The sequence below is a fragment of the Bombus vosnesenskii genome, unplaced genomic scaffold (assembly GCF_011952255.1).
Source record: "Bombus vosnesenskii isolate JDL3184/JDL3185 unplaced genomic scaffold, Bvos_JDL3184-5_v1.1 scf7180000013403, whole genome shotgun sequence".
NCBI lineage: Eukaryota > Metazoa > Arthropoda > Insecta > Hymenoptera > Apidae > Bombus > Bombus vosnesenskii.
In genome coordinates, this window is record NW_022883026.1 from 751,249 (window position 1) to 776,440 (window position 25,192).

The 25,192-nt window shown below is 39.0% G+C and overlaps 1 protein-coding gene across 2 annotated transcripts in view; it reads left to right on the forward strand.

Annotated features, from left to right (window-relative positions):
- The window catches only part of LOC117237861 (semaphorin-1A-like), a 380,261-nt gene that overhangs the window by 340,268 nt on the left and 14,801 nt on the right, over nucleotides 1-25,192 (forward strand). For both annotated transcript variants that reach the window (XM_033502264.1, XM_033502266.1), the window contains exons 7-10: nucleotides 1,524-1,628; nucleotides 3,145-3,233; nucleotides 3,625-3,766; nucleotides 24,708-25,056. In XM_033502264.1, coding sequence (XP_033358155.1) covers nucleotides 1,524-1,628; nucleotides 3,145-3,233; nucleotides 3,625-3,766; nucleotides 24,708-25,056 — 685 coding nt within the window. The remainder of the gene's footprint in view (nucleotides 1-1,523; nucleotides 1,629-3,144; nucleotides 3,234-3,624; nucleotides 3,767-24,707; nucleotides 25,057-25,192) is intronic.

Sequence of the window (25,192 nt, forward strand, 5' to 3'; positions counted from 1 at the left end):
TTCTATTCGTTGTATAGACTCATTTAAGGAAGCAATCGATTCATCATACACCAAACATCTTGTAACGCCGAAACCAATGACTCTTTTCCTCATGTTTGTTAGGATTTTGCTTTGTTCTTTGCTTGTTTTGACGAGTATTATGTGCCAGTACTGAAGCGTTTGCCCAAGTTTCTCGTAAGATTGCCCATATCTGTGTGATATGTGGTAACTTGCGATCGTTACTTTCCTTGGTGATACCTACCACGCTGAAACGGTGGTTGCGAATTATTTTTGACGTTGAATCTCGTGCAGTCGTGTTTGATATATCGGTAATCTCAGTGTATCACGCCAGTAGCTAAGTTTCCACGGAACACGAGCAATAACAAAGCCAATCAAGTTCACAGTTTCTACGAGGAAGAAGCCTTTGCACCGAAGGCCAATCTAGTTAGCACTCGCCGACACAAAGAGCTCGCTTTCCATCTTTTCTTCGCTTTAATACCTATAACCACAACGGTGGCGAAGAAAATTTGTGTACTTGAATCGTGTTCCCGGCTGTTGTTCCACGCGAAATCTACGATTCTTGGTGTAATCGCGTGGCTGCCGTGTTAATTAAAACGCCTTTCAAGGCACGTTTAATTAAACCGCTTCTAATAAATTCCGTAATATCGTGGCGGCGTTTTGTCATTTATTCAACGTTCGCGTACAGTTATCAAAGATCGGCTGACACTCGATAATTCAGCGACGCCGAACTAAAACCTGTCGTCGGTTAGGCTCGTGTGAAAAACGAGCATAAAAAGATACTCGTGCAATTTAGCTTATAAATGTGCGTTATTAAACAGGATGCTTTTTACGTGATAACGTAGATGGGTATAATAAAAAGATGTGCAGGTTTGTTATTAAAGCCAATGCAAATTGCAATCTGACAAGGAATTTAAACCGAACATCGTTTTCATTACACGGAAGAAAAAGCATTCGATTATTTTCTACCTCTACGTATCGTTACAGACACGGCAAAGTGATTATTCCAACTCTGCAATCTCTTTCCCCGTTGATGTCAGAAATTCGCTCGATCGCGATACCATCTCCGCCATCGTCGCGTCGTTACTAAACAGTTGCCGTAATTTGCATAAAGCGACACGCGTATCTTAGATTACGCGTCACAGAGTGACAAGCTGTGCTCGCGTCTATAATCCCAACAGCTAAAATGAATACGAAGCACGCGCGTTCGCGAGTCCCTCGTGAAATTCGGTACTCTTTAATTGCCAGGCTCGAAGCCTGTGCGATTCCTCTACTAGGACTCGCGTAATCTCCGTGAAAGAGATTCGCTTTGCGCGAGCATAGAACAGAGAATAGTACACTGGTGATTAGTGCTGACGCGTTTGCAGAACGATTTGCAGCGTGACACGCGCGGAACGTTGAAAACGAAGTACAAGGTGTCTTTGGCAGAATCCTTCGACGATTGCCGCAGACACGACTGCTCGTTTGTCTGGCAAATGTTGTAAAGTCTGACTCGACTGACAGAACCGCGTTTATTCATGTTTCAGAGGGGCAGCTGTACGCAGCGACAGTGGCCGACTTCTCCGGTGGCGAGCCGCTGATTCACAGGGAGAAGATCCGCACCGAACGTTCCGATCTCAACCAGCTGAACGGTAATGGAAGTCGCGCAAATTGCATTGGAATATTCGCACGTTGAATTCTAGCGAACGCGATACCGGCTTTTCTATCGCGATACTCGCCAGCCTCTATTTTCCTGGCAGCGCAGAATTTTGCCACGTTTCTAAATTTTAATTGCGCTCCATCTGATCTCTCGCTTCGTTTTATGTATCTCGGAAGTATTATGTCGTAGCATCGCGTAAGAAAATATACGACAAGAGTTTGCATTGTGTTATTCGCGTAACTATTACGATTAACTGAAATACAAAATAAAATAATTAAAAATACCAGACGTCTACCGAGGCAAATAATTCTGGCCTTAATTAGGTAAGAAAACGCAGAGCCGTAAACAGCGATCAATTTAACCGTAAAATATTGAAAGAAAGCAGAGAGTTTACGGATAAGATTGAATTTTAAACTAGAAAATCATTTTTACGCGAACTATTGAACCCTCGAGTTGCCTCTGGTAATTGAAATATTCGATATTTATTTAATCGACGTTTTAACGATCGCACTTGGAAAACCGGTCGCGACAGAATGTCCAGCAATTGCCGTGCTATTTTTGAATTTCCCGTATCTTCTCATCGTACCGCGTCCATATAAAATTTTACGACACGGTCGCACGTGAAAAGTTATCGCATGGCATTGTGCTTGTTATACTCGCAGCTCGTATACAATGGACGATGCTTAAACGATGTAAGAAGCTTTGCATAAATTATATGCTGCAATTTGCGTATTCACCTAGACGTGCTTTTTTCCCTTCCTCTCTTATTTTTCTTTTTTTTTTCATTCTTCTCTTATTTATCACCGATTGCGAGTTGCGAATTTGCGATGCACAGTTTTGTATAAATTACATAATCCATTCAAAGCTTCGGGAATTTTTGATCGATCGCAATTTCCACGCGGCGATCCCGTTGGCAATTTATCATACTGCCCGCTCTTTCGAAATTACCAAGTTATTGGAAGATCCATCTAGGATCCGAAACGGCCGCATAATTTCCTCCGCATTGTAAAATACGTGGAACGTTATCGAACGAGAAGCGTAATTTAGAAAGAAAAGAGAAGATACGAGAAGAAGGAAATGAAGACGGAGATGGAGGTATTCGTCGAAAGAAACAACAAACTGCGATGTATTTGACCCTTCAAAATGTTAAAGTAGCATACGCTCGCGCGAACAGTGTACCGTCGTTTCACGGTTTGCTTGCTTTTTTTTTTATTATTATTTAATTTGTACTTTACAATTTGTCCAGCTGGACATTTGGTAAATTTTTCTAACTTAATTGCTAAATAAGATGTGGATGGCTACCCCCAGCGGTATACCATCTTCGAGTTTGACTATTTTATTTCTTTAGTGAGGTCAGTGGGGTGTTTTCTTTTTGGTCTTCTTTCTATGAGAGTTTTGCTCGCTTTAGCAGCCAGCTGGTTGATTTGTTTCTTTCGAACGAATACCGTTGCCCCTAAATAAATAAATTCGATAAATAAATTCGATAAATTCGAACGTTACTGTTACAGGACCGAACTTTGTCAGCTCGTTTGCGTACGAAGATTACGTCTTCTTCTTTTACCGAGAAACAGCCGTCGAGTACATGAATTGTGGCAAGGTAAGGCTTACGAAATATTAACGACGCGCTACCTACCTATTTATATTTACCTACTCGATATCAAAGACCGTTTTACGATGCCGAATTTCCAAAGCGACGACATTGCAATATCGAAATGTCACTCTTTGTCAGCGAAAGCACTTTAACGAGCGATTTCTTAAAAAATGGCCATACGTAACGTACGCTTTACGATCTCTACTATTCCCTATATTCTTGGTATTCTCAAATTTTCACGCACCGACAATTTCCTTTCCTTTTGCCCCCTAATCCCAGTGGCAAAGTAACGCAGTATAATAGCGCTGGATGCAGGCTAGAGTAAGACGGTCCGAGTAAAGAGGAAAGAATCGAAGAAGCCGATTGTTCAAAAGCTCCGGCTGCATTTGTGTTTTAGGCAGTGTACTCGCGGGTCGGTAGAGTGTGCCAGCACGACAAGGGCGGACCTCATGCGTTCAGCGACAGATGGACGAGCTTCCTGAAAGCGAGGCTCAACTGTTCCGTGCCCGGCGAATACCCTTTCTATTTCAATGAAATACGTGAGTATGCCTGCATGTACACACATCGTATATACGTGCGCCCGTAAGTTCGCCATGGTATGACGTTTGCCGAGACCCTCGTCGAGTGCTCTCCAGTCCCTATGTGCCGGACAAAGGGGTTGGCCTAACCGGTGTACTACCTTGCAGACGTATCGAGTGGGATCCGACCAATTTTACAAACAAACTGCCTCGTTGCGAAAGGCACGCGAAATTTATCGTTCGTCTGGAGAATTTTTCCACGGCATTGGTAGGAGACGGTAGAAAATGGAATTTTTTCGCTAGTTGGTGATACGGACAAACGTTGTTTATAGGTATTATTGCGCTGTATTAACTACCGGTAGTTAACACGAAGCTATTTCTACCAAAAGCAGTTATAATGACTGGTTTTAAAAAAATATGTAATAATAGAGTATTTTTATATTTATTGATTTATTACTTTCTTACAGAAGAAATTCCATGTTATGTAGCACATTTTTGGTAGTATTAATCCATCTACGACTACGATGGTTGGTATATTTATAAAATTGTAGAAACAGTCATTTTGACTGCTGTGGTATTTCTAGTGTTAACATCTAGCGATCTGGCGATTGATCCGGAATTTTCCTGATAACTGGTATCATCATATCGAATGATACGCAGCAAAAACTTTGATAACGTGTGGGTAGTTGTACGAAACGAGAGAACTGGCTAATTGGGGTTCGATATACAGATTGCAGGACCCTTTTACGCTTTGACAAGTACCGGTCGTTTTGACTGGTATTGGTATAAGTAGCCTTGATACAAAATTATCTTCAGTTTGAATACATAAAAAACAAAATAAAATTCATTATATTATTCTTTTGGTTATCGTTGCGAAAATCATTACATCATTGCGAAAAAAAAGTATAACATGAAGTAGGAATTTTAAAATAAAGTTGTAAAACCAGTCAATTTCACTGGCATGATAGTTCTAGTGTGAACAGGGACGGGAAACTATTGGAACGTTTATTTAGATGGTATTTGGAGTAGTGGCGCTATGAATTTGTTGAAGAATTTTGTACGATCATTCGTTCGAGAAAATCATCTACTTACGTATATCCGTAAATATAATTATTTGACGCAACATTGTTTGATAGTTTATAATCGCTAGTGCAATTAACGTAGGAGTTGAACGCTTGAAATTAAATTTCGTTAAGAAAGGAACTGGCAATTCGACCCGTGCAATTTATACGCGAAGAATCTGAAATGGTGTTCGTAAGTACAAAGGTCTGGCAACGTAATCTCTAAATAGAGATCAAATTTTGGCTAAAAGCAAGCTTGAACGTGTGCATAGTCTAATTGGGCCGGAGTCCAAGGTCCAAATAGTCTAACAATTCTCAAGGATGATGCTCTCCAATTTTGTATCTCGTGTACGATCCACGTGTAATGCAACTTGATTTCACAAATTTCCTTGTACTTCCATTGCTCACTCCCATTAACGGAAAAACAGACCAACGTTTACGTTTCAATGTTTCGCTTTTGAAACGTCGCTTACGCTCAGAGATATTTTGTCGCTATGGTAAAATTGCTTTGCACGTTGTTATTACAAATCGATCAAAATATCTGAATGCCCGCCAGCCAATAGCTAGAATAATTTTATTTCAAGGTTAAATTGCCACCGTTAACGCAAACAAATTTTTCTCTCTCTTTCTCTCTCTCTCTCTCTCTCTGTTCATCCGTAGCCGAGATAATAGTTTCCCCGGTTGAAATTTCGTTGCTGAAGACGAGAAAATCTGGATCCTGGTAGATACTCGATAAACCTACTCGTTTATTCTTCATTCTTACGTCAGTACGTCTGAGTAATTGCTAGCTGGCAATTTCGAGGATGCAACGTAAATTGGCAAGAGAGAGGATCGGGCTTCCCGGTTATAAATATCGTCGCAGATAAGACGCCTCCGATATTCCTTACGGAGCTTACTAGAAATCCATTCAGCTTCATCTCTCTTTCTCTTAGCCTCGGTATCTAGCTGTGTATCAACGACTGCCCGCGTAATTCTTCTTCTTATGGAGCACGCTTTATCGCGGCCGATCGTTTTCAACGACCCTTAGCTGAGAAAATAGCGAACAGAAGAAAGAGCACCAATCGATCGGAGCGGAGCGTGCAATTATAACTTAACGACATGGTGACGAGCAAATGGATTTGATTCGTTGCTTGGTCACCGCGTACTCGATTCGATATCCATTACATTCACCACCATCCTCCTCCTCTGCTCTGCTCTTTCCTCTTTTCCGTTTTCGCTTCTGCTCAGCGATTTTCCTTTGCTGACCCACCAATTTCCCAGGGCGCTTCTCGTCCGGCCAAACTAGTTTTCCTTATCACCGCCACTTATTACATTATCATTCCGTCGGCCCGCGTTTTATACAACCACCCGACCGCCTAATATCTTTCTGCTGCGTCACGCGAATAACAACCGAACGATTTTTCTTTGTTACGTTGCTCGTCTCATTTCGTTCGCTGGGTCCGCTCCGATTAGTTTCGCGTTGTTTTTATCGTTCGATGGAATAGAATGCTGGCTGGGTATCTGTAAAGAGAGTTTGCCGTGCCAAGTACTTGTTTGGTAGAAACGATTGCTGTGAATAACACTTTCCCACCGAGAATCAATCAGCAGCAACGCTCTTTACAAAATCGCTGAGATGAAAATCGTTGGAACAGCGAAGAATAGAAGGAACTCGCGATTATGTAACTCTTTTACGATTACGAACTTGTATACGAGTTGGAAAAAAACTTGCTGCGTCGCAAGAACGCTACTCAATTGAACAAATATTTACGACGCTGCGTTAAAAGCGTCATAAACGTTTGGCTCGCGATGGCCGCTGTCGACCGACAAATTGACGAGAGCAAAGTGGCTGGTCTTATTGTCAGAGTTCGATTGGCTCGGTGCATTACCAAAAGATTAGGATGCTTTTGGAGTTTTTGTTGCGCCAACGAAGAACCAATGGAGCGGATAAATCGCGAGAACGTGATTTTGAAGCTTTCATTTTTGATAGCCACTCGCGCGGATATCTCGTGTCATAAACAAAGTTTTTAATCAACGAATTTTCCAAGTCCCCTTCGAAAGAGGTCAAGAGTTAATTGAACGAGAGAACCGAGGTGAATTTGTTGCGACTATACGGTGGACCAGACGTGTCGTTCGGAGCGTTATCTGAAACGTACGCTGAGATTAGTTTCGGTGAAACGTCAGATAAGAGGAAGAAAGACGGGTTCGACGGTGATATTACTGGCAACTTTCAAGCATTTCGTATAGTTATTCAAGGTTAGGCCACCGTTTACCGTTTCGTAGGTTGGCACATCGATTTCGTAAGGAAATTTCATCTTTAACCGCATCTATTAATCCGGTTATTTAAGAGCGAGAAATAAAAAAGAGGAACGAACACGATGATAATTTTTTCCTGTTTTTGATTTTTTGAAGATCACTTTTTGAACCCGAGTGAAATTGATCTGGTGAAAAAGTTGTATTTCGACATCTGTATAAAAATACCAAAAAGCACGGAAAGATGTGAAGAGGCACTAGACGTCCGATACATTGATACCTATTTTGTTTCCCTTTGAACGAGCGCTCGATGAGCGTCAATAATATTGTATAAAATCCATTGAAATATACAAAATATACAATACACATATTCAAGCGTATAATATAAAACAATATAAATCTTAATATCCAATTATGGAATAATTAAGTTTACACATGCCGCATATGATGCGTAATAAAACGTTGCTCGTTTTATTACAAATCGAATTTTATCAAAAATATTAACAGGATATATTTGATTTATTTTGAAATGTTACTCGTATATACGTGAAATATACTTATCTTTCATCGTTAACTACTACCTATTATTCTTACGTTGGTATACAAACGCGGTAAAAAGATTTAAAAAAAATAGGGAAACATTGAAGTTCTTTTGAAGTTCACTGCAACAATCTCGAAAAGTAGCCATTGAAACAAGGAGAAAAAGAGAACAAAGCGGAACCAACACACAGCGGATAACCTAGCCCTTCGTCGGATCTTTAAAAAACGAAGAACAAAAGTGTTGGTCTAAAATCAACGCGAAGACGATGCATCGAAAAGAACAATGAGAAAGCCGAACCGAATAAACTCCCTTTGCACATGAAATTCGGCCTCTTGAAAAAAGGAAAAGGAAAGGAATCAAGGCGTTTCGAAAATGTGCCTCTGGAGGGCAAAACCTGAGAGCAGAGAACCCTAACGGGAACCATGTCGGAAGCCCCGACAGGGATCCCGGAGGAAGAGCCATCAAGCTCGGTTCCCGCGGTGTCGGACACGCATTCCCTTCGCCATCAGTTCCACGATCACGCTCGGAATCTCCGTCGTTCTCCCCGTCTTCTCATCTCGCGTCAGTGTGGTACATATTCTAGGTACATATTCACCGGCACGTTCAGCGGTTTTCAGAGCTCGGCGCGCGCGCGCCTATGTACTTTGTCACTCGATAAGTCGGCTGGGTTGGTTATGGAGCAGCGGCGAAATGAACCAGCAGCAGCAGCCTCGAGTGCGGAACACAATGGTCGCTCCGCGCACCGTCGACCCGCAGGATCGAACGAACAGTGTGGACGGGAGACACGTCGCGTCGCGGCTCCGGAGCGGCAGAGGGTTGCAGTGGATGGCAGAGGATGGCAGAGGGGAGACACAGACTGCTGGTTCTCGTATAAACGTAGAATATTGTCGCCGCACATCGAACCAAAATCCCTATCCGGCCGAGGAAAGTTGGCTATGGTCCAGCTCGGAGAGCCGCCGGTGGATCGCTGCCAAATCGCAGCTCCGGACTATCCCGCCGATTGCTCGGACAACCTACACGCCCACCTCCACCGCCGTCTGCCTCGTCCTACGCTCATCTGGCTGCCGAAGGGCCCCGTCCAACTCCCTTCCGACCCCCTTCGGCGTTGCTGTCCTTTCCAGATGACGGCCGAAGAAAAAATGTCGGACGTGGCCGCTGGGCAACCAACCGGGAAATATAGACGGATAGATGGATAAAGGTACGCGGGAAAATAAACCGCCACGGCATGGGCAGCATGGAAAGAGAATAGCTGTCCGCCGAGCGACCGACGTTGAAACGACTACGAGTAGACTGCTGCTTTGGGTGAACGGCGGGAGATAGATTGGCTGTATAAATCGTTGATGATGGACTGGTCGGTTTCGGTCGAATATGGCGGTGGTTTGGAGGAGGTGGTCGGATCATATAGCTACGAGGATTTTCGGTTTTCGGCGTTGAACGTTTTCCAGAAAGAAACCTTAAAATCCTTCGAGTCTTAAACACATTTTCGATGTTATAATCTCGTTTGTGGATAATGCGTTGCGATTTACAGAGTCGATGACAGTATATAGAAGAATGTAAGGAGAAACTTAATAAGTTAAATATATAGATTTCTTGAATATTAACAAGATTTAAAACGGCGATATCAGAGTCTTATTATCTGGATGTAATATTGAAAAATATATAACAAGCTGATAAGCAGTGTGTTACCATTCGTGAAGCTGAAGATAAGTAATAAGAAGCGTAAGAAAGCAAAGTACGGGGAAGAAATATCAGATAAGAGCTGAGTAAGGAATATCTCGGGCATTCTTGGAATTAACATAAAGACATTTTCCGCTACTATAGTCTAGAAATGAACAGAAAGAAAACAATTCCGGTGCTCTGTGTATGATATTCTTTGCAACGGAATCATCTCCTTTCGCGGGATTTTAAAGGATTCTTTATTCAAATATCAATGCACTCTCTATTGACTCGTAAAGACATTGAGAAAGCGTAAAATCAAAAGAAGTGTAGCTGCGCGAAAGCTTTGAAAGGTGACTATTATATAATTCGGATGGAGAAAAAAATACCTGGAAATTCTTACGTTAAATATTATAGAAATATAAGTTCGAAAATGTGAAAGACTATCGGGTTTGTAATTTCTTTTCTACAAGTTACAAATGTTGGATCGATTTTAAAAAGATTAATGTAGAAATTTAAGATTTTTCCCCGGCAAGGGCTAGAAATGACAATTTTATTTTATACAAGTTACAGAAACCAGATCGACGTTAAACACATTTATATCGGAACATTTATTCTACTGGAAATAATAAAAAGTATTGCAATTCGCTCGAGATAGTTAATCGCTGTGTTAACCACAGCTCGTTCGCTGCAATTGCAATTTATTTCGAATAATATAGATTTATATTGAATGAAAACACACGTGAATTTTATGAAAGCTTTTGCTCGAATGAAAAGAAAATGCTTATAGTTTTAATTAAAAGCCCTTACGAGTATTTTAATGAAAACTAACGATACACCGATTTCTCGATAAGAAAACATCTTGTCTAAAAAATCATTGGGTTTCCCTTCGTGAACAAAGTTTCAGCTCTGTGTCACTTACCGTTTGTAATTCGCTTAATTCTTCGATGCGCGTTGCTTCTACTCGAGTTTCTCTCGCAACTCGAAATTGAAAACTTTCCTCTTTCTTCGCCATTACGTATCGTACATACACGGAGGAAAGTTTTTAATAAATGATATTTTAATCGACAATCTGCCAAGAGCGAATTGCGCTTATTATACTATGCATCTTAATAAACTTCGACGTGCGTTTAAAGCAACGCGTTTCTTTTATAAAATAATATCGATTCAATAATCTATAAAGCGTATTTATAAAATGTATTTTCTTCCTAAGTGAATATTTTCGACGTAATGGGAAATTTTCTATTAAATCATTTTTCGCACGATCAATTTTCTCTTCTTATAGCTCTTAATCGGTATCTTTGGATCGTAAATAACCTGTCACGGTTTGGGTCCGATTATTTAATTTTTATTTTATTTTACTTTATTCGTTATATCGTGTGTGACGGAAATACCATTAGTAATATAATACAAAAGAGAGAAGACACCCAAGCAAGTGAGTGATCCATTAATAATTTTATAATTACTAGGAACATAATAGCTAAGCCTGTTTCTGATTAATATGTAATTAAACGAGAACAGAAAACTCAGCACACGCTTAGATGGAATTTAAATACCAAGAATTACTAACTAATGAAATAGGAAGAAAAACATATACGAGATCGTTGGTATTTAAGTAAGCGAGATGGTTGAGGAAAAAAGGATCACTAGATATATGTTTGTGCACTATTGACATGTTTGCGCCATACCATTGAAACAGCTAAAATAGCCATACAATATACGATGATGTTGAACTCGTAACAGTTCAGGTTCATGGAAATCTCTGAATGAGATTCCCAAAATGTTGGACAACCAGGCGAAGAAATTTATGTCGACAGAATTTGAACAGATTATGGGACCATATTGGCCTAACCCAGGAGCAAAGAAATAAAACCAGAGTACCCCCATTTCGAAAGAACTTAAAAATTCTTGCAACGAATCCTAAGATTCTAAAAACACTATATGTCTCTAAAAATTTTATGTTTTTCCGCGAAATTGAAGTCAGAGAAGAGAAGATCCTGCACCGACAAAGAATTACTTTGCATTAAGACCAAATCTTGTAATTTTACATTTAGCTATGTTAAATAGTAGTTTGTTTAAATTTTACCATTTTTTTAAAATGTTATTTTTAATGATGCATTTTATATTTTACGCGATAAGATCCTAAGTCGAGGGTTAACATCGAACGTTCCACGTAATAAAAGCCAGAGAATTATTTAAACACGACAGTTTATCAAACGGTTGATTGTTATTGCTGCATAACAATTAGATACCAAGGCAACCGAGTCTAGTCGTCATTGTTTTCGTTATCAAGTTGAAATTTTCAAACACTCAGGAATTCCAGCTACTTTCAACGATAGCCCTGAACTCGTTTCGTTAATGTTACATCTGGCTATCGTTAGCTCGTAGCATAATAGCAACGTAGCTGCCAAGAGAGACCTGGACACGGTTGACAAGTCAACCGGCATACGTTCGTCCGTTTCTCCCGCTATTATAGATAAATCGTGGATAGATTTCATATAAATTACGATTAAATTGTAGATAAATTAGCGTTGGTGATAAGCAGAGAAAAGTTGGATCGTGTTTATTATTTTAATATTAATCAGATATATCAATTGCATATCTTTGCTATTTACAAATTGCACGCAACTCCATTCGTTTCATGACTCGATAACGTGATTGTTTAAACGTAAAAATCGACGGAAACTATTAAATGTCGTCGATATTCGTTACGATAGTAGCCACAAATGGTGGTATCCAGACGCTGCACTCGAAGATAGTTTATAAGTAAACAGGTTCGATCTTTCGCCCGCAATTCTAATTGCAAGTGCCAGTAAACTGCAGCAATCATGCACCGAAGCCATCCATCAGTCGCCTAATTACCATTCGTCGATTTTTAATCGTCGTTAAGAGATTAGTGGTGTAACGGTGACGCTAGAAATAATAGATTATCCAGCGACATTAGCAGCGCCGGAAACCAAGAAGTCGAGGAATCGATACGAGATTAAATTCTCGGAGAACGACAAGGGGCCGCCGCGCCGCAGGGACATATCGAGCGGATAGAGAAGTTGCGCGAGAATACGTTTCCTGGGGCACGGAGACACGGTACGTCCAAGAAACGTAAAACTAACGGGCTCGAGGTGTCGTGGTTTTCGGATAAATCGAACGAGCTTCCTAAAGAATTTCCCAAAATTTAACCCTCTTCTTCCTACGACTATAGCCGCTCGCCGCCAAACAATCTCCGTATAAAATTGTTAGGGAAGTGATACATTTACTCTGTACATGAGAGTGTGTGTGTAAGGGCCAGAGGGCGTCAAGGTCCTAGTGGAGACAAAAGACTGTTGCCAGATGTTAGCAGAATCTAGGATAGTCGGTTGGCGACCAGCGTGCGTGCAAGACGTTCTTCAGAGAGTAATATAGTTGTATAACTGTTGTGTGGGAAATATAGTCAATTATTTGTATTCCCAAATCCTCGAATTTCCTTAACAAAAATGCGACGAGTACATCTGTTCCTCGCGAATACAATTTTAACACTTTACCGACCGCTAGCGGTTCAACAGCATACGCACGTCCGACCGGCAACTCAGGCGCAGATTCTCCCCGGCGCCGGCTCTGTTTCAGTTTAGACCCTCCAATACCATTCTTTTCTGTCATTCAGTTTCTCAAATTGGTATAAAACTGTGGGAGCTTATAAAGCAACGCAACTGACGCAACTGAGCAAGGTGCCTTAGTACTAAATAACAAATTACAGCTCAAATAATGAGAAAGATTGCCGGTGACAAAAAGCCGATTAATAGGCTATCGGTCGATAAACGTCGGAGATGAAAAGCCGATTAATAGGTTGTCGGTCGGTAAGCGTCGGCGACAAGAATCCGATTAATCGGCTATCGGTCGGTAAAGTGCTAAGAAGACGATTGTCTTTCATCGATTAGATCGATGGTAACGCGAGCTTCGCTCAAACGTGCCGTACCACTGACTTTCGACAGAGATAACCGTTACGAAAAGCTTAACAACAACCCTCTTTCGTTCCCGGATGAAACTAGCTGTAACTAGGTTTGTAGGTGGCACGTAGGTAAACTAAAATAAAGAGATCATTAGTATACTTGTGCATGCAAAGTAGCTGTAACTTTTGCTTCTTTATTGATCGTAACTCGTACCGAGGTGGAGCCATGCGCGAGAATTCGATATGTTCTGGGAAAATTTCGGTCCTTAACGAAATGCCGGTATAAAAGGAAATCGAAGATCGTGGTAGAAATTCGAAACGCTATTTTATGGCTCGATGCCATCGATCGATATACGTACAGGGTATTATACTTGTAATCGAAAGGACGATAAGGGATTGCGTTTCTTTTCAAGTTTATGGAAATGATCTCTAACCCTTTGGATATCACGCGTCATTGTAGTGCCATCGACACGTTCACGACACGTAAGGAAAGAATATTAACGACATTACTTGTGGGGAAAAAACGAGCGAGTTTAGTGGACAAAAATTTCTTCGTATTAAATTCAACAATACGATACAAATGATACCAATTTGTTGAATAATTTAGTTCTTTGTGGAAACGTAGTACGTAATTGTTATTTGCATCGTTAATGGAATTGCTTTCCTTTGTTTCATAATATGAAATTATTCTCATAACACAGGCAATGATACACGCCTAATAAATAGAAATTAATTTCTACAATTGAATTCATATTTTTATTATATTGCCGATATTCGTTACTTTATAATGAACGTGCAAAGGCAATTTGATATTTTTACAGAAATATTTTACGTTGTAGAATTGTGATTACAAATGGTAAAAGATTAAATGGGACAATATCTTCCCACGGTATTTTAATACTCGAAAACCATAACAAATTTTACCGCGGTGTACCGCAAAAATTAAATTCGTTGATACAAGTAATGGTAACTTGAAAACTCGAAAACAGATACATCGCGGAAAGGAAAACACGCGATTAATTAAAGCTATATCGCGATTCTTTCCACGATGTCCCATTACACGCGGGTCACAATATTTCACGATCGGACGTAAACGCGAAACGAAGGTAACCGAAAACGGCTGACTTTTCCTGCAACTCGTTAAAATAATCAAAAATGTACTAAACGATCTTCAAATATGTAGTTTGTCTCGCAGCTCAGTTTCGAAAAGCTCATCTAGTTCCTCCAACAAACTCGTACTTTTATAACGTATTAACGCGTGAATGCCACGCGCTCGCACTCGTTGGAATTAATCAGTTTTCCTTTGAAAACGCGTAGAACAAATAACGGTATCGGCGATCCTTTACGGCGTATATCGTGATTAAAAAGCCTGCCTCAGGCATATACCATCGATTTTTGTTTCACCGCGAAAACCAGCTACTCAGTCTGTCGGTGCGCGATTCTCGTCCTCGTCATTATATCAGAAAGAAGGTGGAATTTCCTCGTTTCGAAAGGAACAGACCACTTTCGATTCACCTTAATATTCGATTCTTGTGTGTTTATACGATTCTAATTACAAATCCAATCACAAATATTTTATTCCTAAAAGTCTGTTCGAAAGTTTGAAATATTTCTGACAAATAAATAAATCGCTATAAATTTTTACGCGTCTTTTCCAATTGAACATCGGTATAATCATTCGAGACTCGTGTATTTTGCGCGAGAATTTGTAGAATTTCTTTCACGTTCGATCGGTTACAGCTACCATTCGTATCTTTGTTCCTCGACTGTTCCTGTTGAATTTGGAACAATAGTGGAAATCCTTTCAATGAAAAACTGAAATTTGCTATGGAACGTATACCGGTTGAATTCGCTTTTCTTAGTGAAACAAGTTTTCGGAAATATTGTACGGGTACTTGAATTTACTTACAAGTCTATGCATATTTGCTTATATACGCTCTACGTGTCACCAAAGTTCTATAATTTTCCGGATCTCCGGCTTGGATATGTACCTTTGTTAGCTGAAAGTTTTTTGTCAATGGTGTTAGCCGCGCTCCAGCTATTTCCAGTTATCGTTGAATTTAAGCGAGCACCAAAAAAGCTGTTGAATCTTTACTTTTCCTAGGACGTGTTGGCAATCGAGGATTAAAAATTAAAAGTAATTTCAAGATCGAGTCTAGGAATCGAAAACAGCCTGTCGTAACGTTCTCTTGATGTTAGATCCGTTGTATCTTGAAAATGATAATTATTACTATAACACGCTCCTCGGTGATTCACGAGAGACTTTGAGTTAACCGATACTTTCTGTAATTAAATGCTATCACGACACGTTTCATAACAGCCTTAATCAATACTTAATTATCGTCTTTAATGCACGTGATGTATTATAGGTCAAAGATAACTCAACGCAAACTACCTCTTATATGCAGAACTAACTCTAACAAATTCATCTATGTCTGCCGTATCTTTGCGTCGAATATTTTACAAAAGCAACGTTGTTTCAATAAAAAAAAACGTAACTGTGTCAGACTTTCAGTAGTAATCGAGAAACAATTGAAACGTGTTATTTGTACAAGTTGAAATATTCCCGTGATTCTACTACGAATAGTGTAACTTTTGATACTAGAAATTTGCTTGCGATGCTGATTGCTGTGCGATAGCAAAAAGCACTGAACTAGCAAAAAGAAAGAAACGAAATATTTTGCAAGTAGATCTGCAGTCAATGAAACCAGAATTTGACGTGCACGAAATAAGTCCGGCTTTGTCATACGATGAGAAACGTCTAGTTAGCTCGATAGAAGTAGAAATCGATCGTATTAAATTACACAAAATTACAGCTGTTCGAATGTGTCAAAGGAGGGAAATATCATCGATGTATTTCACATACGATAAAACCGATTCTGTTCGGTTGATATTGTATCGCGTTCCTATGCTCGATGAAAACCTCAATCGACAGAGGATCGAATTTAAATCCGGAAATAAAGACTTGACACGGAAAGTGTCAAAATAAAGTATGCCCCGCCGAATGAATTATCAGCGGCCACAATTTAGTGAAAATCTGTATTTACTCGTGGTCTCGAATAATCGGGACCATGTCCGCTCGACTATCATAACTATAAAGTCTATCTACGCCTTGAAGGGAAACCCCCGCCCATTTGGACTTATCTAACGAAAAGCATCGCTGATCGGCAAGTTCGTGGATCAGCGATTTTCTCTCGATTAAACTTTCCTCTGACCGAATTTAAACGGTCGTCGTTGCCTCGTTGTAATTGATGAAGATGTAGTCACCCAAGACCGCGTATCTACTTAGGAGTCATATCGGATATGATTTTCACTTTTACAAATTTTCCTCGATTTCTCGATTGATTAGATTTACGACACATAACGTAATATACGTAGCTATTTCTTAGGGCTTTGCTTAACACTTTGACTGCCACGTTGGGCATATACGACCGGTCACGGTTTCTCCTGTGACGCCACGGTGGTCATTGGTGAACGGAGCGCATGAACTTCTTACAATTGTAAAAACTGTATGAAAATTGACAGTTAGGGTATTTTGAATATAACCGATAAATAGAAGATACTTTGAAATGAAAAGTGCCCCATTGGACAATTAAACATTTTTATTAGAACATCGATAAAAAAAATGAGAACAAATCTTGCATTTAACGGTGCACTGTGTTAAAACACTTTAAACATAAATATGGCTCATCGATACAATCTGGACAATAGGTGGTCACTTTTTGGTCCGATTCTTAGCAATTTTTGATCCTAACTGTTTGACATTTTTTTATGACACTCTCTGCAAAATTTTCCTGCCATTTACGCTTGCCCTTCTTTCTTCTGCATTTCGTGTCGCAATTTTTGTCGAATAAGTATATTTTACGGTTCCGGTGAATGGAACTGTGTAAGGTGCATTACGAGTGCCATTCTAAAATCAGATACCTTGATCTTTGTTTTTGTTGCTTGTTTAGAGAGTATCATCGCGTTTGAAATTGATGTATTTAACAATAACTCTAAAGCTAATTTTATATATCATTTGAGGGTTCTTCTATGTGGTGTAGAATATGCTATCATTTGATCTGATCAATCCAGAGCATATTTTCCTCTGTTGTAATCTACCACTACCATTGGTTTATCACAAACATAATTTTTTTTGCGGACCTCTACCATTTCAGCCTAATATCTTCTACACGTTTCAACAATATATTCTGCACGTTTTGCTTACAATAAAATAACGAATGCGAATATTTTGTTGAAATAAACGAAGCCTTGTTATAATACGTCGCTATCAACTGTTACCAAGGCGCCACGGTGGTCACCTGTAACCACCAATAAGATAAACGACCTTACATCATCAATTTATTATTATTTTGCCATTATATGCTTTGAATAATAAAAATACTCCCGTGGCGTCCTAAGCGAAAACACGTGATTTCGACGTGACAGTAAAAGTGTTAATAGCTCAAGTGACACGAAGCTTTAATTAACTAAATCAATATAGGTGACCACATTGTTTTCTTATACAATAATCGATAATATTTGCGATCATCTTGTACGACTGAGAATTGCCCTGTCGACAAATATTAAAACGGTACGTTGGCACTGAACTGGGACGAGTGTACGAATTCTTAAATTGCTTTTCCATCAGCCTCGGCCTCTGACTGCCTTTCAAAAGGAAAGAAAAAGCGAGGGGATTACTCGTTTCGCCAATGATCTCGCTAGAATCCTCATCGATAACCGAAAGAATGTGAATTTGACAAACTTCCTTCGACCATGCTTTGTCTCTGACTAAAATCGAACGACCGAAAAAATATCACCTATCGTATTTTAAGGGAAAGAATAATTCGCCGACGAAAAGTTTTTCGCCAACGTAGCCGAGTTTCCACTTTCACGCGTGCTTTTCCGAAGAGAGGAACGTAAGCGGAAGTTGGTTGGCTTATTCGACTTTTAAACTTAAGAAGGGTAATGGACGAGAGACGAGCAACAAGGACAAAGCCACGTTCTCTCGCCCCTTCGACGTTCCCAGCCGATTCTCTCGTTGTTCGCCAATGTTTTCACGATCGTACGCCACACGTTCATCCGCGTGGCTTATTTAAAGTAAGTACTAACCGGCTCATACACACATCGTTCCTTTGCAAATACCGCATCCCAATACCAGGCAAACTTTCACGTACAGATTTATCGTACGACGAAAAGCCGAAGATTATTTTTACACACTCACAACTAGAATTTTCAGCGAATAACCATGATAATTGTAAAACGAATTTTCAAAATACTCGTAAATAATCGAAAGATTAACGTTTTAATAATGATATAATTACGGATATTCTATTAATATTCTATTAGTATAATACCATACTTGCATATGCATAATATATATAATAGCAACATTATTATATCGTACAATATTTCGGGGCTTCGTTAAATTTGCTTACATATAATCAAGTAAATTCATCAATCGGTGCATTTCGCAAGCTAATCATTTTTAAAATATATTCAACTTCTCGGTCTAAAAGCGGGAAGAATTTTCGTAATTTCGTGCATTGCACTGTGTAATTGCAATTGCACAGTAACACTGTGTAGCAGTTTAACGAAACTGAATCTCGGCGTATAGCCGAAAGTATAAAATAATTTCTAATGAAATACATTCGTTCCAAATATAAAACATTTTACGTTTCCGATCGAAACAGTGAGATACATGTTTCCAAAAATTATTTACTTCGTTAATTTATTTATTTATTTATTTATTTGTTTATTGGTGGGAAAAATCCATTAGTAAAAAACATTGTACGTGTGTGAGATACAGAGTGATAAATAAAGCAGTGAGATGGAACAGATAAGAATCTAAAACAAAGTACGAGTTGGCTTAATACGTTCACGCTGGCGCTGCTATTTTATTCCTGTGCTCGTATTCGTACTTGTAATAAATTTATAACATTGAATGGTTATTGTTTTAAATAAATCCTACTTTCTTCAATTAATGTACGTTAAATTTATTTAAATGTTCAACTGTATGGCCATTTGTTCTGGTCACTAAACGAACTACATTTTGACTGATACGCACCGTTCGATGGAACATTCAAGCGTGAGCCACCGGTGGCGCACGCCGGTCTGAACGTGTTAAGAAAGTGAGGCGACTGATAAAAAAAGATCGGTGAATACACGAACATTATTGGCGCGTAGTATCCATTCGATTAAAGTACCTAAATTAGTCATAGTTCGTCGTATTATCATATTAAAGATTATCGGAGGATCGTATGAATTAAGATAAAAATGTCTTCCCGATAATTGAAAAAGACACATTTGCATCTCGGTTAAACGAACTTATTCAGCGTTACGAGCGAAAGAAGGTCCGAAAGAAAATATGTTCTATAGATGAGTGACATACATGTTTGATCGGCTTCGTGGAAAGTTTGTCGAATGCAGAAGAAGATTTCCGAAGTAGCACGGTTGCTCGTGTATATTCGCCTCCGATGTATTGGCGAAGAGTTTTAACATGGGCCATTGGGTCGGAGTAAAAACATTTTGTTACGTAACATTGGAACGGAAACTCACGTGGACGTTTAGAAAGCACCGACTTGGAAAACATATTTCGAAAAGAACTTAGACTGAAATTCGGAAAGGAAACACATACTGATCAGAGTTTACGACAAGTTTTCCTCTTGCATCGCTACCTACGTCGAATCTCGAGAAAGTGCTTGTTTTTCAACTAGTAGGAAAAGTGACTTCTCGTCGCGTAAAATATTAGATCTGTAAAAGTGAAATAAACATAATCGCGAACAAATCTTTGTTTCAGATCGTTCGCTTTCCCTGTAAAATGATTTGCGCTTCGAACGTTATACGATATTGCGGAAACGTACGAGTTGGTTTCATTTTGTTGGTTTAGTATATTCATTCCGTTCGATTTTTCGTCACAGATGAAAATTGAAAAGTTTCATCCAACTGGTATTCGCGTACCATGCGTTTATCAACAAACAGTTTTAATATCCAGTAGCTTTATTCGTATCTTTGTTAAACAGAAATCATTATTCCCTGCACGTTAATGGATTTCGCAAAGAATACGTATACAATTTTATGCTTCCATTTTAGCTTTGCTTTTAAATATCCAAGAGAAACGAACATCTCTCCAACAATTTGCAGATTTTTCTACACTTTAGCAGTATATTTTTTAGTACATATATTCGCTTAGAAAATGCTCATTATAATTTTTCGATGTTGCTAATCGAAACCTTAGAAAGTAAAAACAATACCATTTTTCATTCCGTGCCGCTTACTACGAACAACTTTTGATTTTAAACGCAATAAATGTGTACAATAAAATCCTATATAGTGGCACCTGTACATGGATTACAAAGAACTTTTCAATTTTTAAAGGATTACGTAGAATATAAATTAAAACGCCGAACGAGCGTTTGTAACGTGTATTCGTCGAACGCGAATTCAAGTAAACGCTGAAATATCGTGCAAACTTTTTAAATAATTTGAAATCAGTTTAAAAGCAACTGGAAAACGCTTTTTGTAGGTATCTTCATACTTACTTCGTACTTACCTCCTCTATTCAAGCTACTTATATAATAGCGGAACAATGAATTAATTAAAATTCATCGACCTATACCATCAGTCGGTGACTAAATAAAAATAGAAGCGCTGGGTTAGCATCGTTCTTTAAAATCCGGACCCTATAAAAAACGAAAACAATTAACCGAACCTTTTAAAGAGGCTAAACCTGGTAACACTGACGCAGCCTCAACTTAGTTGGTCTATTCAGCTGGTCGAGTGTTTTCGTGATCAAGGATGCGGAGCTTTATTAAGGCTAGCAGTGTATTTACTAAAAACTGCTTCCGTAAGCGCGCAACTTTGAAAGCGAGGTGCTTGCCGCTTTGACAAGAAACGAACAACAATTTGCATTCTCGAAGTCGGCTGCGTTTTCGGCCCGTTGATCATCCTTCCAGCTTCTGCTTTTCCCGAATTTCCGTCGGTGAATTTGTAATTACATGATTCCGCTTAACGTGTACGGCATGACGAGTTCTTTCAGCAGTGGAAAACCGTTTTACATTTCGCACCTTCTCGCAAAATTCACTTTTGAATTCATCGCACCACGGAGAGCACTTGTGGACGTTTCGTCCTGTTAAATGTGACTATCCGTTGTCGTGATTTCCCTTACGTTTTTCCAAGCTTAGAATTCCAAGAATTTATGTATCTTTTCATCGATTAGATTTTACTCGATAATAATATTCACGATAATATAGGTGTATATTCGTAAAAAATAAGCTTTCAAATTAACTTACACGTGGAATATTGAGTTTATTATATAAAATATCGACACATAAAACGCTTCCGGCTTCTGCTTCCAAAATATTCGGGAGATTACGAGAATCGTCGAATTTCAAAAGTAATTTGCTAGTGCGTTCCGACATGTGTTAGCATTTCATGGTGTACCGTGCCGAAACTCGTAAAAAGGGAATAATAGAAAACGATTAAAAATTGTAGCTATCTAAAGTCTGGTACTTAGCGTTTGATTAATCTTGTAAGAAATATGCGTAAGTTAACATTTATCATAAAGAGAGAGAGAGAGAGAGAAAAACAAATATTACACGTTTTTTGAAAATTCCTTATTAGTTTGACGAAGTCATTCCGAGTTTCCATCGAGGTGATTTCTTAAGCTGATAGAAACTGGGACACTGGCCTTTAGCGGTAACTTTCTAGCGAAATTAGCTTAGTTCCCGGCGAAGTTTACTGCGAGTAATAAACTCGTAAATCCAGTGCAGCAAAAATTGAGAAATTTGTAAACATGGTGGCCAACGAGTGATAACTGTTGCACAAGAATGAGTCGAGCGCCAGAAGAGCAAAGGAAACTAAACTTTTAACTCTGATAAACTAAACTCGATTTCCCGTAAAACGTGGATAGTTCTTCGCTAAAAATCGTATTAAAATTCACGTAAAATTATTTCGAATTAGTCGAACTTGCTATACGAAACATAAGAAACTTAATTCTCGAGAAAATTTAATTACACAAAAGTAATATCATACCTATACCTGCCTATACCTCCGACTATCTTAACGTGTTTGTACCAATAAGCACGACAATGCTTGGTGATCTATTAATTATATAGCTAAACGATAATATCATTATCTGATAACAAGTTGATTTTCGAATCGATATACCTACAATAAAAAAAAAAAACAATAAAATGTTGGTCATTTCTGGAAGCTAGCACCTTGGGAGTTTTCCAGCATATCGTAACTGGGAGACGTCAGTTCGGCGTTTTATTCAATGTTTTATCGAACACGAATTACCCTTTCTTCGTGCTAATGCCCCCCAAAGAATGGCCGCATTAATGGTTTTTAGCCTCGCTCGTGCGGAATTAACGAGCAAGTGACAGAAAACTTTCGCTACGTTTCCTTTCAACCGACTTCCATTCAGTCTTTGCTCGCTTGGATTACGGTTCTTTAACGTTATTGTTCCCGGGGAATTTTTAATATTAATGGCCATCATCGGCTACTGGTGTACCAGCGCAGCGATTCGAAACGTCCGTGATTTAAAGGCTAACATCAAGGCACGGCTCGTGTCACACGAACTATGCATTAAGGGCAAATTTGAATTTAAGATGACTCAAGAGCTCTTTGTGAGACCGATCCTTATTTTTGTCTATGCAAGCGGGCTGTGAGGGTAACTCGTTAGACGAACCTCTTTAACGTCATACTCGATCCTATGTTTTGCAACGATTGCTCTTTTCCACTTGACATCGATTCTTTTTCATACTTCTTGCCTCTTTCCTTCCTTCCTTCCTTCCTTCCTTCCTTCATTCATTCGTTCGTTCGTTCGTTCGTTCTTTCCTTCAATTTCTTTTCCTTATCCGTTTTGGCCTTTGCAAGTTCAAGTAGAGGAAATTATGGCTACAAAGTGGTATAACAGCACAATGTTATACCAAAGTAACAGAATTTTTGCAGAGCAGGATGGTTTACGTAAGAATAGCGTAATGTTTAAACGCACAAGTAGATAAATAAGAGAGAGTAGAAGTTGAATAGGATTAACTGACAACGTATCAAATTGTAAAATTGCTGTAAAATTGCAAAAAGTTATAAAATTGCTTTAGAAGACGCAAAATGATACATCTTGTTACGTGTAATATCATAGTATTCAGGTGAAGTACAGTGATCTTCGGTAATTCGTGATTTTAGTTTTCCCTGAAAATTGCAAACTAATTCACAGGGACAAACATACGGCCGTTGTAATCTCGTGTCCGTTTAATTAACAAGAACTATCGCGTTAATGTAAATTAGTAATTTTCAATGTTGCAACGATGACACTGAACATGAACGATGAAATGATCTATATCGTTCGTAATACATTAACCAACGACGTATTAGCGAGTGGTTTTCAATTAAATCGAATACGTGAAAATGTTATATTAACATTTTACGTGGGGAGTGGAGCAGCCTCGAAAAGGACATGTTTTCCTACATATACACACACGAGTTAGCATAATTGATATTACGCTATGGCGTAACGTCATTCACCCCATTATGCAAGAGGTCGCTGTTCAAATTAATATTAACACCTTATTAGCAGCCAGGAAATTACAATTTCTCGCAGGTACCACCCACTTCAACTGTTAGTTTTATAAGGATACTAATTTTATAATGCGCGTTATGGACAAACCGACACAAAATTGTTATTATCACTTAACGATGGTATCGCATTAATGGAGTACGGTACCGTGCGTATACTGCGTGTAGCAATCGTTGATTAATAATTTCTACCCTCCTAACCAGTTAATCGAAAATTGAAATTCTCTTAAAATGCCGTACGTAGAATTTAATCCTTGTACCGTGTATAGTATATATGTATACGTATCTACATACATATATGTATTACGCGATGTTGGTTTCATCGGTAACATGGAGGAGTAGAGATACTGATAATAATTAAATTATGATACTCGAAGTGCTTCGAACGTTGAACTCTTCTAAAACGTGTAATAGAATTATGTAACTACAGGTTTTCGTATGTTGCGTAATAAATTGTTAATATTAGAGGGAACAATGTTAGGGAAAGTTTCAAGGAAATTTGTTACGTTTTTAAAAAGGGGCTGATTTTGTGATACTGTTGCTTTAAATAAACTATTGAAACTGGCAATTTTACTTGATAACATCGTTACACAAAGTAAAGCTAATTGTAATAATATTGTTTTATACGGAATAAGAAACTTTGATTGAATACGTTTGTAATACAACGTATAGTAACGCAAAGAATTCTAGAAATATTCATTTTCGCCATACCGTAAGATACTCGCGCGACTCTTTCCTCACAGAGAAACTTGCAAAAAGAAAAAACACGTTTGTCAAAATTGAAAAATGTCAATTCGATATTTAATTAAAAGAGAAGCAGCGAAAGAAAAATTACATAGCTACAAAAGCAACCAATTGGAATAAGAAACATGACTAAATCGATGGAAAAAGTGGTAATGGTCGAAAATCGATGCCCGTGAGCCACGCGTGAAATGAAGCAAAGAAAAGCGCGGTATGTAGAGGACGAGCGGTTTATCGAGCGATTTACAATTATTTCAGAGTCAACGAGCGACGTCACGGAAGGAGTTTACGCCGGCGAGCGTGCCCGTTTGGTTTATGGGGTGTTCACAACCCCCGTGAATTCGATCGGCGGTTCGGCCGTCTGCGCTTTCTCCATGAAGAACGTCCTCGAAGTCTTCCAGGGTGCGTTCAAAGAACAAGAAACCATAAACAGCAACTGGTTGCGAGTACTTCCGGAAAAGGTGCCCGAGCCTAGACCCGGTGCATGCGTAAACGACTCCAGGACACTTCCAGACGTGACCGTAAATTTCGTCAAAGCGCACCCCCTCATGGACGATGCGGTCCAATCCTTCTTTGCATTACCTGTGATAACTAAAGTCAGCTTCAAGTAAGTACTTGCTACTCGTTATTCGTCATTTCTTTGTTTGTGATTCCAAGCGGTGTTATGTTGTAATAGGATTTTTCTGCGTAAATACATTTTACTTTTTTAATGGGATTATATATTTTCCTTGGTTCTTCAAGTT